We start from the raw sequence: 17,914 nt of genomic DNA on the forward strand, positions 1-17,914 counted from the left end.
TCCATCTGTTATGTCTTATCATACACTCATACTATAAGCTCATTGGGCAAGGACTATCTTACAGTTATGTGTTTGTACAGTGCCTAACGCAGGGGTTCTCACACTGAGGGTCGGGACCCCTCAGGGGGGTCACAAGGTTATCATATGGGGGGTTGCGAGCTGTCAGTCTCCACCCGAAATCCCGCTTTGCCTCCAGCATTTATGATGGTGTTAAATATATTTAAAAGTATTTAATTTATAAGGGGGGGTCGCCCTCAGAGGCTTGCTATGTGAAAAGGTTCCCCAGTACAAAAGTTTGAGAATGACTGGCCTAATACAATGGTGCCCCGATCCTCAAGAGGGCCACTATTATTTGAATTTCTGTAGCACTTAATCACCAGCGGTCCACAGACCATAGCTTGCAAACATCTGATTATGGCTAGAAACTACAATAAAAAACAGAAAGCCTATGTAAGTCACATACTGACCAATGATTCCTGTATTTGATATGTTTGTTTTTTATATTCTTTCACAAGGGTTAATCTTTATTTCATTACAAAATAACAATTCAGTTAATTTTAACAAACAGATGGTCAACTGCTATCAAAGGTTAGATAAACACTACATTTGTACTATCCATTAAGTCTACCATAAAACTGGAATTTAACTTATGAATCCATATTTGCCTCTAGAGCAACATAAAGTTGATGACTAGCTTGTATGTTAGTAAACTATTTTATTATAGCTAGTGAGCATACTTTTCTCTCTGAAGGTGATAGGAAGTTAATGCTCAGATGTTCCAAACGATTTCAGGCCCAGATTTCATATAAAGGGGCATATAAATAAAAACACAGCTATTTTCAAATATTCCAACATACTGCATGTTTGTGCTGCTTGCCTTTCCAAGTGCATGCTTTCTCTCTTTCTCTCTTCTATATTCACTTTACAGATGTCAATACACCAGAAAGCACAGACTACAAAAGAATTCAAGCTGTCAGAAAAAACTTTAAAAGAACCACATCACCAATATAAAAGAGCGGAGTTCACTGTTCCTGGAATTTTCAGATCTGTTTCAAGTAAAAACACTGTGTCAGGTTTTCTGACTAAATCACTGCTGTTTTTATAAACTCTATAGAACTCTTTTAAAGGCCTAAAATGAAATATTTGCAATCAGGCCAATTCTTTTGGGGCCCTAAAGTTCGCTCTTAAATGTAATATTTCAGGAGGGCTTTCATAAATATAAATACTAGTGACTATGAAATACATTATTTTCGTTTGAAATATATTGTTTTCCTCCTTAAACAGAAGTCTACGGTCCTCTTGACATCAATTTCTGTCATTTTGTCATGATAAACACTCAGGTATTAAATATCTTTCACATCAGGCATCCAGGCATGATTCCAATTAGTGCTGAATAGAAGACAAAATGTCAGCCTAATAAGCTTCAATTTGCAAAGTCTTTGAGCATTTGATGATATCAACACTTAGCCAATCATAGCTTGCATTGGCTTCTTCTTCACATCACCTTCCTTGTCACAAAAAAGTCTTTCACATCTACGTCAACTGCAGACATTAACAATGTCAGTCATTGGTCTGACTGAACTAAAAGATCCAAAAATGACTCCCCAGTATATCAAGGGAGAATTGTGATGTGCACAATATTTCTTCAAAGCTAATTTGCTGCCAACATGTATAGTAATTGGGGGGGGGGGGGGGGGAAGGGAAGAGTCCACTTTAAAGTCACACTGTGGAAAAAAAATTTTTTTTATTTTTTTCTTATGAACTCTACACCAAAAATGTTAAATCACTGTCAGTGTCTCTGACATTCTTTCAGCAGAAAGGAATCATCATTTATTAAAGGAACCAACAGATGACAATCACTTCTTTAAGGGTGACTGGACCAACACGCGGCTCTACAGTTTAGTTCATAGTGCAACTATTCATTATCTTATTTCAAGAGAATGCATTTATAAGTGCCTAATTATTGATAAAATGCTTTCCTAGATTAAAAAAAAGCCTTACTAAAGGAGTACACATGATTCAGCCAACTTGAACACATACGCCTAACACAAAATGCTTCTCTGGCCCAAAGGCACTGAATCCCAGACAGAAGAGATACGGAATGTTCTTTGCAAGATATTCTCCTTTTGCAGAGCACAAGAGCCCCATCTTATAAGGTCAAGACTCTGATCATGGTGAAAGGGAAGAGAAGCAGAAGACAGTGACTGAAAAAAAGAGGGGATGAATCTGACTGAAAATTGGGGTAGCAAGGGAACAGAATGAATAGAAGCTGACCTTGGGTAGGAAAGGAAGATGGATAGCTAATGAACAGGGAATGTAAGGATGGGCAGGGATGTCCTGAGGCTAGGAGGATACCGCTGAGTCAGCACCACCCATTAAAGGTGGCATTTGCTTAAGCAGGGGTGCCAAAGAAGGGAGGTGGCTTTGGATACCTGTCCAGCTGATGTAGTGGTAGAGTTGTGAAACATGAGGCAGAAATTGGACCTATAGGGAGTTGCTAAAAGGTGCAGGAGTGTGGTCAGTGGACCAGTAACTGTAAAGATGATCAACAGTAAGTTATTGGGACTGACATCTGTGCCAGTAGCATCTTCTTCAGAAGCACATAGCACCGGTCACACCTTCTTTGCCTTAGCTTCTCCCAATGAGGTAGAAAGAGAGTAGACTGGATGCTAGGTTTCCCCCTGGGCTGAAGCAGGATGCTGCCTAAACAGAGGATTGCTGGGATTCCCACCATGGTGGAGGGTGCCATGAGCATTTCAGTTGTAATTTGTTGCTGGTTTTCCACTTGAATCTTTCTCTATAATACTTTAATGTGGGATTGTGCAGAGCCTTATGCAAGGCCTCATATTTCCCAACTGACATATCTTCAGCCAAACTATGTTAGCTACAGGAGAAGGCAAGACTTTTCATTGGTTTTGTGGTTTCTCTCTCCCCCCATCAAGAACCACACAAAAGAGAAATACAAATAACTGTACCTCTAAAATGTCTATTTATTACCTCATCATAAAAATGCCTATTGGACCCACCAGTGACACTGAGTAATAATAGGATTTAGATCATAAAGAGGTTCTATTTCCTACTTGAAATTAGGAAAATTAGCATTCACATGGATCCTATTGTCTTAAGACAGTGACACTGCCAGAACAAGTGATGTTAACATTCAAACTATAGATTGTCAACATTTCTGTCTTGGTGTTTCACTCTTTCATTTGGTATTTAAAATACCTTTGATTTGGGGTACTGTCATACAAAGCCTTTAATTGGTAGATTGTTGGTTCAAATTTGATTTATAGTAGCAGTGAGTGAACGTTATTATATCTGGTGATCTAAGTAGGGTATGTTAAAATGATTTCCAGGCTCAGTACAGTTTTTAGTGAACAAAAAAAAAAAAAAACCACAGAGTTCAAAGAAAAGTGCCACCACCGTAGCTGACGCTAACAAGCCTCCTATTTGGCAATCACAGTAGACGGTGCAAGTATCAGGGGGTAGCCCTGTAAATCTGTATCTACAAAAACAACAAGGAGTCTGGTGGCACCTTAAAGACTAACAGATTTATTTGGGCATAAGCTTTCGTGAGTAAAAACCTCACTTCTTCGGATGCATAGAGTGAAAGTTACTGATGCAGGCATTATATACTGACACATGGAGAGCAGGGAGTTACTTCGCAAGTGGAGAACCAGTGTTGACAGGGCCGATTCAATCAGGGTGGATGTAGTCCATTCCCAATAATAGATGAGGAGGTGTCAATTCCAGGAGAGGAAAACCTGCTTCTGTAGTGAGCCAGCCACTCCCAGTCCCTATTCAAGCCCAGATTAATGGTGTTGAATTTGCAAATGAATTTTAGTTCTGCTGTTTCTCTTTGAAGTCTGTTTCTGAAGTTTTTTTGTTCAATGACAGTGACTTTTAAATCTGTAATAGAATGACCAGGGAGATTGAGGTGTTCACTTACTGGCTTATGTAGATAGTGCAGGACTTCAACATGAATCTTGGTCTGCACCCTCACATCTGTAGACATGTATCAGGGGGTGGCCGTGTTGGTCTGTATCCACAAAAACAACAAGGAGTCCGGAGGTATCTTAAAGACTAACAGATTTATTTGGGCATAAGCTTTTGCATCTGAAGAAGTGAGGTTTATTACCCACGAAAGCTTATGCCCAAATAAATCTGTTAGTCTTTAAGATGCCACCAGACTCCTTGTTGTTTTTATCTACAGACAGCTGCTTGGAGAAGTTTCCATTGCTACTTCCCATACAGTGGTAGCTGTTCTCTGAATTAGCAAAGGATTTAAACATCTCTCTACCCAGCACCTTCCATTAGTACTAAAATTCACAATTTTTAAAAAGAAAACAAGCCTTTGTCCTGGTTATAGTCACTGAAAAAGTACATTTTCCAAAGGAATACATAAAAAAAATTAACACAGAACTTCACAAAACTGCCAAACATTTCTGCTTAAGCACCCTTCCTTGCACAACAAAAAAGTGTTTACTAAACCAACAACCCTTATAATCCTTTAGAAACTTACTATCATCAAGCAAGCAGTATTTACAACATACAAAAACAACAGTAACAGCTTCTAACATGGTCTTCATTTTGTAAATAACATCCATAATGCAACATCAGGGCCCGATCCTGACAACCGCTGAATTAATGGGAGCTGAGACTGTATGGTACCTCAAGACGGAGGCTCTAAAATTGCAATTTGATTGTTTCCTGTGCATTAGCTACTTTTGCTTTCAGATCTCATTCTCTGGAGTACACTTTGGACTACAGGGGTTCCATTAACAAATTGAGAAGTTACCATATGTCAGTAAAATTTACTTTAACACAATATTTTTGGCATTCCTACAATTAAAAAGCACATAGAAACTGCAAAAGTGTAGCAGCATATCATAAATGTTGTAGTAATTATCAATTTTTGGTGATGAGTACTATACCTGACCACTGAGAAAAGATGCTGCACAATGGAACACAGTTTGAAGAGCAAAATTATTTAATATTTATATAGCAGTGTAAGACAGCTTCCACCACAAACAGCTTATCATCTACTATTATTATTTATCTGTATTACCACAGCACCTATAGTCATGGACCAAAAGGGCTTACAATCTAAGCATAAGACAAGAGACAACAAATGCAGACAGACAGATAGGGAAGTACAAGGTACAATGAGAGGCATGAAAGGCAGTAGTCGCAGCACACCAACTGCTGACCTATTGTCGTTTTTTGAAGGCCAGGAGTTTTAAAGAAGGATTTAGAGGATAATGAGTTAAAATGAAAGCAGCAAGTGAGAACATGCCACCAATTTATATAATTGTAACATTTTCCATATAATTCTTCGTTCTATTCTTTGTACATCCCAACACAGTTTGTTGTTTTAGTTTTTTTGACTGCTGCTTGTACATTCAGAAGAGGTCTTCACTGAATTGTCCATAGTGATCCCCAGGTCTTTTTTCCTGAGGTGACACAGTTAACTTAGAACCCAACAAACTGTATGGGTAATTCACATCATCCTCTCTGATATATATTGCTTTGCATTTGTCAACAGAATGAAAATGACGGAACAGAAAGTGTAGAGAAGGGAGGATGAACATTATAATAAAGGGAGATAATGTGATAATTATGTTGCATATGAAGTTTGCCATTACTATTTTCATTTACTTGGGGCTTTTTTTAATTTCAGGACACGATAGGAATAAAGATACAGCAGACAGCACTGTAAAAAAAGCTCAGCTTTGGAAAGGTAAGTGAAAGTAAAACTAAAGGATGGCTTTGAAGGAGGAAAAGGTGCATGGTACACCAGAAAAGGATAGTTACTCCAAGTGCAGGGGACAATATAACAAATTTATGAAGAGTCATTTGAACTGAGACATAAAAATCTTGTATACAAAAGCCATGCCTATTTGCATGCAGTAGAGATAATGAGAATAACTGGAATATGTAATGAAACTTTTTCCAACTGATGGATAATATGGAGCTCCTATTTTAAAGCTGGGAACCTAGACTAATCAGGTTTTATGCAAGAAATAATCATTTCTTCCCCATTGGATGTATTGGGTAGATAAAAGAACTACCCACATGATAAACTTTGCCTACTACACTCTTTGCATTCCCTAATTCTCAAATGGAATTTTATATTCCATTTTAATAACACCGCTCTACAGCCAAAATGCTTCTGAAATAAATGTAGTCAAACTTTACTAATTCTGGGTCACTGAGAATGAAAATGTTGATTGGCTCTAGTTTTCAAGATATGCTATTGGGTCAGTATATACGACCCTTGACTTGGGAATGGCGGAGGATAAGTGAGTTATAAAGGGAAGGGATCTTAATTTAAACCAGAAATGACTAAAATATATCTTTGACTGGATCTATGAATAAATCTATGACTGGGTTTGGACAGTACTTGCTTTTTAGGCAAAACAATGAATGATGCAATCTGAAGCTGGTATTGCATCATACATGATATGAATTGCATCATGTTATTCCTAGAAGTCATGGATGATGCAATCATAACGAAGTTTACATCACTCTGCTGAACAAATTGCCCTATATCAGCTCTAGAAATCATACAGTGTCGTGCTCTCTTATTTGTCAGTGTTTGATTTTGCAAAGGGACACATTTCTGTTTAGCCAAAGTGAGCAGAGATGCCTCGTACTTGTGTGAACAGTGCAGATAACTTCTGCTATGTTTGTGGTGAAGTGACTTTTGCATCACAAAAGCGCAGTATAACCACTATGGTTAAGAAAGCCTATCACCTTTATTTTGGCTGCAAAATTGGAGATCAGGACAAGAGGTAGGCCCCACACATATGCTGCAACACTTGTGCAACAAATCTTCGCCAGTGGTTGAACAGGAAAAGGAAATCTATGCCTTTTGCAGTGCCAATGATTTGGAGAGAGCCAACAGATCATACCAGCAATTGTTACTTCTGAATGATGCCTCCAGTTGGGAATACAAGAGACAAGCCAAGAAGCGCCGAGTAGACACTGAATAGGACTAAACTATGTACATAATAGTTTTTTGCCTTTTGTTTCATAATAAATTTTATTTATATAACCCTTTTGCTGATTTTTGAAGTGTTACATAAATAGGACAGGTGAAATATTATCATGTAAAGCAACCATAAACACATGAAAAGACCTAGGTTTACAATTTATAATTAAAACTATCTACACAATATACATAGACATAAAATGTAAAAACTTAAATATCTTAGAAACAGTAGCCAATCAGTTGTTTTAATTGTCATATTTGAATTCAGCATATCAAAATACATAATAAATAGCACATTTTATCTCTGAAGCAGACGACTTCTCAAAATTTGTAGACCAGTGTAATTTAACTACACATATAATTTTTTTAAAAAGACAAATATTTTATAAAATATTATTATAAAATGACAATCATGGTCCAATAAAAACTGGCCAATTTACATCTTCAAGTTCACATGATATAAACAGGAAGTCCATTATTCAGTAAAGAACTCCAGCTAAGGATCAAGGTGATGTACTAATCATGTGATGTACTAGTTTCTATGGCAACTACTTTCCTTTTTCTACATATTGTGGATACAGTACAAAGTATAGTGAATTCTTTAGTACGCCAGTTTAACATTTTTAATGAGCAAATTGTAATTTATATATTTTGCTGCTTTTCAAAATTTTCTCTAGTAAAGTATAGTAATTATTTAAATTAATTTTGAGCACCCAGAAGTGTGCTAGATGCTATACAGAAGCAGGTAAAACCACTGTTCCTGCCCTGAACATACCACAGTCTAAATTCACACATGATGTAACAGGTACTGGTCATAAATAGACCAAAAATGGGGAAGGGGAAAGGGAACAACAAGCTGACAATCATAACACTACACAGTCACTTATTAAGGCGCACACACATTCTGATGGTTCCATCAAATAAGGGGAGAGAGGATTGTTTGTAGCCTGTTGAACAGATTTTGGGAGGGCATCTAATAAATAGGGGGCAGCCTAGAAGAAGGTACAGAGACAAGAATGCTAGAAAAGCAACTGATGTGACAAAACTGGGTTCATTTGAGGAGTAAAGAGGAGCAGCACATAGGAGACTAAGGCCCTGATCCTGCAATGAATTCCCCGTGGGCAGATCCCTGATCCTGAGCTAAGGCCCACTGGCCTCAATGGGGCTCCATGTAGCTGCAGCTCCCACACAGAGCTCATTGAAGGATTGGGGCCTAAATTTGAACTCGACCTCTGTTCAACAGCAGAGGCTTATTGTTAGATCTTTTGTCTGTGTCAATAAGCTCCATCCAAACTTCAGCCCTCGGCCTAGAGTGATACACATCAGGAGAAAACTTGTGTATGTCCTGGAACAATCACTGGTGAAGTATCTAAATTCGCATTAACAACCCTGTTAGCCCAAAGGTGGTAAATGGCAATCAATTAACACGTGGTACCATGTAGCCAAAAACTTCAGTTTTAGACAAGGCCTAAACGACAGCTATTGGTTGCCGAGCTCTTTTTAAAATCTGGCCCTGAGCCTCCATGCAACAGCCAAGGTAAGTGGAACAAACATATATATGAATTCAGACTGAGACCGCCACCTGCCTGTCTGCAGGACAAGGCTGTACAGCACAGAACAAATCTTCTCATATCTAAGATGTTTTCTGATTGATAGAAGCAGCACAGAGAATCTAGAAAAAGAGTCAGTTATCTGCTCAAAACAGTTTTATAGCAGTGATTCTCACTCTTTTTCATAGAGTCATACAGTTTAAAGTGAGAATGGAGCACCAGATCATCCAGTCTGAGCTCCTGCATGCCACGGGGCACCAACACCAGCACACCAAACCCAAAAGTGGAAATGAGTCCAAAGTAAATGAGACCCACAAGAGACTAAGCTACTATGTGCCACAGACAGAGAGCAAGACAGACCAACAATCACCATTGATCAAAGCCCCTACAATGCAGTGAAATGATTAAATGGGATATACCCATTTGTAGTCCACATTTTCATGTAGGGATTGTCTTGTGAACCAGATGTCCTCTAAGCCATAACCGTGTGAACCACCTCCCATCAAATGGACAATGGGAAAAAATCCCTGTGCAAACTACAGTAATTATTTACAGTACAAAGAAATAGATGGGGAAAAATTTGATTATTTTTGCCTTCTTTTAATGAAATTTTGTAGGAGAAAGGAAACAGAAGGAACCGTCAGCACCTATCTGCAGACTACCAGCAAGTGCTCCACATACCAAAGTCTGAGAACCCCTGGTTTACAGCATGAGACTCTCTCACATCTTTTCTTTTTCATTTGAAGTATACATCTGGTTCTTATACTTAAGGGATTACTATTATAGCACCGGAGAGTTATCAGTCTATTCATATATATGTTCATATAGTTTTGTTTTTTTAACAACAACAACAAAAACAGGCTACAAAACAGAATTTTTTACCTTTTCTCTAGCTGATAAAAGGCCTTCATCATATAATAATGTTATTTCAGGAAGGCGGAGTACATTGGAAGAGACAATATTTTTGGGGGAGGGGTGTCCTTTATTTAAGTTGTTATTATTTATACAGCACCCTAAACTTAAGCAGAATTTTATTAGACATAAAATAATCACGTTGTCAGGCTCAAACAACATACAATCTAACTCGGAAAAAAATAAATGCAGAGCAACAGTTTCAGCGTGGGAGAGAGTTGAAAGATCATTTGTTCGGAGTCTAATGTAGGAAGAATTTAGGGGAGAAGTGGCTTTAAAGGAAAGAAACAGAGAGAGAGCTCAGAAGACAAGAGGCTGCCCCATACGTAGAGGGGCACCACAGAAGGCCTTGTAAATCTGCAAATGGCAAAATGGGACAAAGGGAGGAGTAAGGACAGGCATTGGGAAAAGTGCAGAAAGCAACAGAGGGAGTGGGAAGACGTAGAAACCGAGATATAGGCAGAAGTGAAATACCTTAGTCATTCTTCCTACCCACCCTAGCCCATTTCTGCTTTTATGATGTCTTTCATATATGCTGTGTTTAGACTTGCACACTTACAGAACTAATCGGTTATTCTTTTTTCCTGGCATCTGATGGGCTGGAGACTAACAAACCTCTAAATTATGGCTACATTTATTTTATTGCAACCCAAAGTTTTGAATAATTTTAATATACTATTTTATTGTATTTAAGTTAATATTACAGTGACAAATGGTGATGAATTGTGCTTCAGTGTTTAAATTATTCTTGACCCAGTTACAAATGGAAGAAAATGGTGGACCTGCACATTATCACCTGGCAACCGAAAGTGGAAAAAGACTTCAGTTTCCCCAGCTCCCTTTTTCACAACATGACAGTAAAGCAAAGCATTTAGTTTGAAGTTAAGTGGGGTTGTTCCTTTTCTCCCTACCCAAAAGGTCAAACAGCCAAGGAACAAGCATTAAAAGTATATAACTTTATACAGCAGCTGGAACGCTGCAATGTTAGAGATGGTAAGGGTACATGTCATAAACTGGGGAAAGGGTGACAATTTGATCAAAGAAGATTGTGCAGTTGGTATATCTATGATAGCTTGGTTAGGACTAGATATTAAGATTCCTAACCTCATTATCCAATCTGGCCTACTGAGGCAGAAGATAGCAGAGAATATTTCCTTTTTTAGAAACAACTTGTTTCTATGAAATATGATTTATTATTTTCTATCAGAAGAGTTTTATTTCTGAAAATCTCATTTTCTACCAAGAATTAATACAATGTGTTGTGAAAGAAAATATACACTGAATATTTTTTTTTAAATGAACTATAAACCACCTTTTGGAAAATTTACTTACGGTATCTGTAAGGAAATTCTGAACAATATCCAGAATCAAAGATAAAATTGAAATGCTAAACTAACACCACAATTTTAATGAAATATATGTATTATAATGTTTTCCCTTAAAAATATAGAACTTTGGATTTAAAATTATATATACTTTTTAAATCTAAAGTTCTATATTTTTAAGGGAAAGCATTATTTTAACAACAACAACATTTTTTTGCAGCTCACAGAAAATACAGGATTTAAAGAAAAAGATTATAAGAACACAGTATGGTACACAAGCCTTCAGGCTCTTTTGACTTTTATTGACCCATATGTCATTTTATTCCTCCTCAAACATTACAACCTTAGGTGAAAAAAGCAAAGAAACCCTTTTGAAAAGATATTATTTGAGTACTAAAATGGAATGTAAATGCCACATAAAAATGAAAGTAACTGACCAACAATCTAAAACATGCTACCCCTTTAAATCAATATGCTTTACCTAATACCATGCTGAATTTATAATACAAGAACCAAAAGTTGTAATTTTCTTCTTAATTAGAATCTATAGACCCACCTAAAATCTTAACTAATTCGGGAGACAACACTTTTTATTGACCAGGAAAGTGTTAATATAGGTTCACATCTAAAATTGTCTCTCTATTTTGTACAGTATCTTTCACCATAGCTGAAGATCTGACTGAACTTGGACACCTTGGAAATGCAATAAAAATAGAACAAATCTTTTCAGTAATTTTGCAGAATACATTATTTTCCAGAGATCCATCAAACTGTCAGTCATTGGTAATGTGGTAAAACATCTATTTTAAAAATATGCCACTTTACATAAGGAAAACTGGTACTTTTACACAACCCAGCAATCATGGAACAGCTAGATTCTCCAGACCAAAAGATTCAAGCGATTACCAATTTTTGGATATTCTAATTATTATTAAAACTATATGAAATATCTAGCAGTTGCACTTTTCGTTTAGCTAAACAAAATGGCCTCTTCTGCTGTGTTGAAGCAGGTTCATAGTAACGTAGAGAAACTAAAGACATTACAATCTACAAATATGATTCCATTTTACGATTTTATGAAAAGTCATATCCATATAATTTACTTATCCCTGTAGCATCTTAGTTTAGAATTGTTTCATAAAGATGCCGTACATCAATCCCAGAATAGTCCAAAAACATGTATTTTGGGAGCAAAAACACAGTGCTGGAAAAATACAATAAATGGCAGTATTCAAAATTCCACTGAAGACACTGGGAAGTAATTTTAAATACATATTATCCCCACTGCAAAGTCAAATGTAAATTTTAAATACCTATATATTTTATAGATGAAGGCATTAACAGTTATCAAATTAACATTTGATTTATTCACCAAACTAAATAAATGTATATTTAAAAGTGGTAACAATGATCAGACAGATGATTTTTCTCCTTTTGTTAGAAACAGCTGCCCTAGTCAAGGCAAACGTATTTTCTCTCTTTACTAATACTGCCATGACAGCAGCGCTCATATTGTAGAGATATTCAAAAGAAAAAGACTTTTAAAAGACTAATTTTTTTGCCTTTACTATTTCAACTCTCCATTGTTTAACATATCACTTGTGATAGCATCAGCATTTCATTTTAAATAACACGCTCTCCCAAACTCCATGATGCCAACCTTTGCCACGAGTGAGCCACAATCTAACTAAATAGGTAGGACAAACATATAGGACATCTCAAGAGTCTTTCGGAATTTACTATTCAAAGGTTATATTCCCATTGTATCTAGACACAACAGCGTAATGGTAATGAATTACTGTAGATACGTTACACAATCCTGCATATTTATAAAACTGATTTTTATACTTAGTGATATGAACACATCCTGTATTCACAGTAAGTACTGAACTTCTTGGTATTCAGACAAATGCCACTGCTTGACAATACAGTGTTAGGGGTCCAACTGAGAGAATTATACGACTTCAAAGGGATACTCGCAAAGTAACCATATAGTTAAGTGCCAAAAGGCTGGTTCCTTTAATTACTTAAGTTTTTTATTCATCATCAAAATAAGTGGAAAAAACGATAATGTTTAATTCTGCTGCAGTCTTCTGAATTTCCTGTTACGGAGCATGCCCACAGAGTCCCTCCCTGTTTTACATGGAAAACAATAATGGTACAAATGGAATAAATCAATATTGTTTCTGTAAGATATTTCCCCCCATAGACTGCTGTTTATCATGTATATGTATATTTAGATTTACTCAGTAGTTGATTCTATGGATAATTAATCTTTCAAATATAAAAAAAGAAATTAAGAATTAAATCCTTAATTTCATTTAGTTACAATATATAGTATAGGTGAGAAAGAAATATAAGCAATCCTAACAAAAGTTAAAATGAAAAGGACTTATTGCCAGGATCTTATGGGGGGAAGAAGCTGATGCGCGGAGACCATATGATGGTTATACCTTCCATACAAAAACGCCCATTTTGATATAAAATAATTAATGATAAGTAATTCTAATGCAGATCAGTAAAGTAAAAATTATTGTCCCTTTGTTCATTTAAATAAATGTTCTACTCTGAAATCATCCTCTATTTTTAAATGTATTCACTGCAGGCCTTTTATAACATATACTCTTAGAAAAATACACCATACACACACTCACCCATAAACACACCCTCACAAAATAAACAGAAAAACTCCCACATACATCCAATAAGATTTTTTGAACTGAAACTAATAAAGATCATTTTTCATGCTGACAGTGCACATTTCATCCATAAGTTTGAAGAGTCAAATGCTACCACAGCTGGGGGTTATTCTGCCAAATGGCTTCCAACAGTGACCATAGAGATGGAGGATGGGAGGGGTGCGTATGTGTGTGTAGGGAAATAGCAAACCTGATGGGAAGCAAACCAAAACCCAAATCATCTTATCACTGATTATCTGACATATGCAATCAAACACACAATGAATACATGGAATACAAAATTATTGAGAAATAAAGTCAGATCTTGAAAACAAGCAATTTGTGGGTTACCTGCAGAGATTTAAACAAAAAAGCATATGAATGAATTAGATATATTTCATAGGGATTTATCCAGGGAGGAGGAAAGGAGGGGTGAGTGTGGGGGTTGGAGGGGAATAGATACCTTTTTTCTTAAACAAATCCATCATGAAAGAAAATGAGACAAGATTATAAATAAGAGGCCGAGTTATAGCGCACCATGGGATTTTTAATCTGGCTACCTGTGGTTTTTGCAGTTAAAGCTTTATTCAGCAGTCGGGGGTGCGGGGTGGAAAAAAGAAAAAAAAAATCACATTTATATGTCAGTTTCGCAAATGATCAAACAGCGTGCATTATCAACAATGCTGGAAAACGGGAAATGCTTATTATTATACATATACTTTTAATAAGCATACGGCTTTTCAAATGTTATTGATCATTACCTGTGCATCTCGTTTCCTGCATTCTTGCGTTTTATTCTCGTGCTCCGTCATGGCAGCGCGGAGCTGTTTTTCCAGTTTTTCAATTTCCCGTTCGTGATCTCGGACCAGGCAATCCTTCTCTGTGTTGTGCTGCTGGAATAGGTGCGTCTTCTCCTGTTCATGCTCCAGCTTCAGCTCTACTATCTGATTGGACAATGAGGAGTACAGTTCATCAATAGAACATCCTTGTCGTCATGACAACTCGTCTACAGCTTAATTTTCCCCCCTAATTTCATCAAGTTGGCAATTTTATTTTTACGTCATTATTACCTCACCTTTTTAAAACGACATTTGGCTTGAAAGAATTCCTCCAAATAATTTGAACATTCAAGACAACTAAGCAAATCCGGTGCATCCTTAACCAATTTGTTGGTACAAATGAGGGAACGTTTAAAAAAAAAAAATCATTGTCGCATTCTGTGTATGTTCCCGAAGTATCCTGCTGTTGCCAATCAACAATGGTAAGGATTATAAATGGTTAAATCAGTCTGCTCTCCTCTTCATTTAAGTATACACACACACACAAAAAAAGCAGCAATTAAATCTTTTACAGATTTCTTTATGATTTCCAGAATCAAAGCTCTTACTTCAATAATCATCTGGGTTGTTGTATATACAGTTGTCTTTTTAAAACAATGATAAAAAAGCAAAGCTCTATTATCTCGTTGTCAGCTACGGTATACCAACATAAACAGATGTATGTGTTCCAGAAGGGGACCTGCTGTGCGGCAAGCTTGCACCATGATTTCATAAAGAGCATTCTATTCTCAGGATCCTTTCCCAGTCCACACCACACTGGATACTGTGACCTTGGCCAGTCTTAGCCTCTCCCTGCTAGACTGAATGGCAGCCCGAGACCAAGGGCCTGGTTGCCGCAGCTTTGATACTAATCCTCCCAGACTGTGCACAATGGCACCCTACCTGGCCTGCAAACTATAGCCAGCTAGGCTGCCTTTGAAGCAGGTGATGAATAGGGGACTGCAGGAAGCCAGCTTCCCTAGTGAACTCCAGGCCACACAGCTGCTAAGAACAGTCACTTGGATTTTTCTTCAGTTTTGGTGGATTTCAGGGAGAGAAAAAAACGCCGTTATCAAGAATATGTTGGGTTATTTTCAGCGTGAGAATCCTTCTTCAAAAAAGCTAACAGTAGGAGTCTGCTCAAAATCGATCTTGTTTGTGTAAGGAAAGCGCCCAGGCACCTGATCTTAAAGCTATAGCATTCAATTCTGGAAACATGCATTCTGCATCAACATTAGCTGTTTCGTGATTTTTGTTCTGTTTTATTTTTGTTCCGTTTCAAAACCATTCTTGCAAATTGCTGATCAGTGTATTGTGAATTTAAAATTAAAATCTGTTTTCAACTCTGGAGCTCTCTGATATATCCTGGGGTGCGTTTCATTATCAGAAAAGGCACAAGCAAAAGAGAGATTTTAATATTTTAAATGTGTCTGCATCTTTTAGTAAAAGTAAAGAGCTCATTAACCCACGGGTGCAATCCCAGAAGGAGTTTAAAAAAACATTAAGCATATATTATATGTACTTGACTTGGAATCATTATACAAAGTGCTTTAAGTCAGCCTTGTGTCAAAAGTTTGTGTATATGCTATTTTCTTTTCAAACTCTGTGACTATCTGTGCCCTTAGTCTCTTTAAATGATACAATTGTTCTTACTTCCTAAAATTTATCACTATCCAGTGTTTGTTTGAATTTTAGAAAAATGAAGTTATTTTACATTTTAAAAGTTATGCAAATACATAACTAACACCTGATGAGAAATTACACTTGCAAGAGAGACCTTTATATGTCTATTCACATATCTGTTTTCCTTTATTACTTCTAGATTTCTCTGACAGTCTATTAATTTAGCTCTTTTAGTTTTGTTTTTTCCACTTCTCCCAGCAAGCCACAGGAATAGATGGCCACCTCCCCATTTGTGATTGTACTAAAATGGTAACTATAATGAAGTCAGTTTTTCCCCCCAAAACCACACATTTCTTGATTTACTATATTTATATTATGCCTGTAAGATCCTTTAAACATTTTTTTAGAAAGGACTGTCCCTCATATGTACAGTAGGGGTGTCTTGGAGCAATAATACAGTTTTAGATATAGAAACAATGTGGGTGTGAGGAGAGTCACATTTTATAAAAAGCAATTTTGTTGCCAAAAACTTCCAAGAGCAAACAACTCCCTGTAATTCTGATTTTTATTTATTTTTTAAAAAAGCTTAAAACTGTAGGAAGTTCTCAGATCTACCTAATACCCTTTAATAAATAATAATTATTATTGCATACTTGCAAGGAAATATAAGTTTCATTAGCAACTAAATATACTTCCTTGTACTTTGTTTTGATTATGACTTATAATATGAAGTGAATAATTGAACAGCTATTTTACTGCACAAGTGAATCCTCCTTGATCGCCCTGTTCTCCTAAACATATTAAGACTTTGGTTACACTACCAGTGCTACTCCATCCCTCCTCCCCTCTTATCTCTCTTTTTTTAATTTTGACGTTTTTATTCATAAAAATGGAGATTTAATCTATACCAGCAAGAACAAGAACAAGAACACCATGCTGTTTTTCAGCAATAACCCAACACCCTCACAAGATAAAAACTGCTTGAAAACTGTATTAATGCTTCATAAACCAGCATGGGGTTCCTACCACTATGTAGTTTATCTCAGTAGAAGGAGATCTTTATTTCTTCTTTCTAATATTGGGTCCTTTCCTTCGAGGCACTGAGCACATCCTATGAAGGGTACAGCACAGTCAAGTCCTTCAGAAAGGGGTCTCTGCACCTCAAAGGAAGTGTTCTACATTTCAGGGTATTGAACCCTGACTGCAATATAATGTCAGTTCAAAGCATGAACAACAATTAACGGGTAATTTCAACAGACTCTTCTTATTTTTACAAAATATTCTGACAATTGAGTAGAGGATATGGAGCTGATGGTGCCATGGACTGCAGATAAACAAGCAACAGAGAATGACACAAAAACTATAGAAGTGGACATCATCTGAAGAAAGACTATAATATGAGAAAAATCAGAGGCTAAGGGAAACATGTCAGAGATCACAAATTTCTAGAGGAGATGGACTATAGGAATTGAGGGAACTGAGGTAAGTGCCCTATCACCGCATTCATATTTAAATTACATTACATACAATATTGCACAGATGCTTCCCTATTTCCCCCCCAAATTATCATCAAACTACATTACTTGCTAGTAACTGGAGTTCTCTGAATAAATGGTCTCTACACGCCTGAATTCTTACTCTGTGACACCCAGTTTTCGTTTAATAATTCCCATTTATCGGCATGTTAAACACCGGACGTGTGAAATCCTGGCCCCACTGTAGTCAGTGGCAAAACTCAAAATGACTACAGCAGAGTCAGGATTTCACCCTATACTTTTTAATCTTTGTTCACTGGTTGAAATTTAACAATAGTTCCCTATCCCAACTTGCCAGAGAAGGGGAAGGGAGAAAAAAAAGGAAGCAATTCTTAAGTACCAATCTATTACTAAAGATTAATCTAATAATTGTGACAAGTCATCCATTAATCACCGAAATAAAAATTTATTGTTGACCCTAAAACATAGTATGTGACCATCTTAGGCAACAATTCAGGGCATTGACAAACATTGCTACT

General features: G+C 36.7%; 1 protein-coding gene across 5 annotated transcripts in view; it reads right to left on the minus strand.

Moving 5' to 3' along the window:
* The window catches only part of CEP112 (centrosomal protein 112), a 291,150-nt gene that overhangs the window by 109,537 nt on the left and 163,699 nt on the right, over positions 1-17,914 (minus strand). For all 5 annotated transcript variants that reach the window (XM_054048114.1, XM_054048115.1, XM_054048117.1 and 2 more), the window contains one exon: positions 14,221-14,403. In XM_054048114.1, the coding sequence (XP_053904089.1) occupies positions 14,221-14,403 (183 nt within the window). The remainder of the gene's footprint in view (positions 1-14,220; positions 14,404-17,914) is intronic.

Source organism: Malaclemys terrapin, chromosome 13 (assembly GCF_027887155.1).
Source record: "Malaclemys terrapin pileata isolate rMalTer1 chromosome 13, rMalTer1.hap1, whole genome shotgun sequence".
Taxonomy (NCBI): Eukaryota; Metazoa; Chordata; order Testudines; family Emydidae; genus Malaclemys; species Malaclemys terrapin.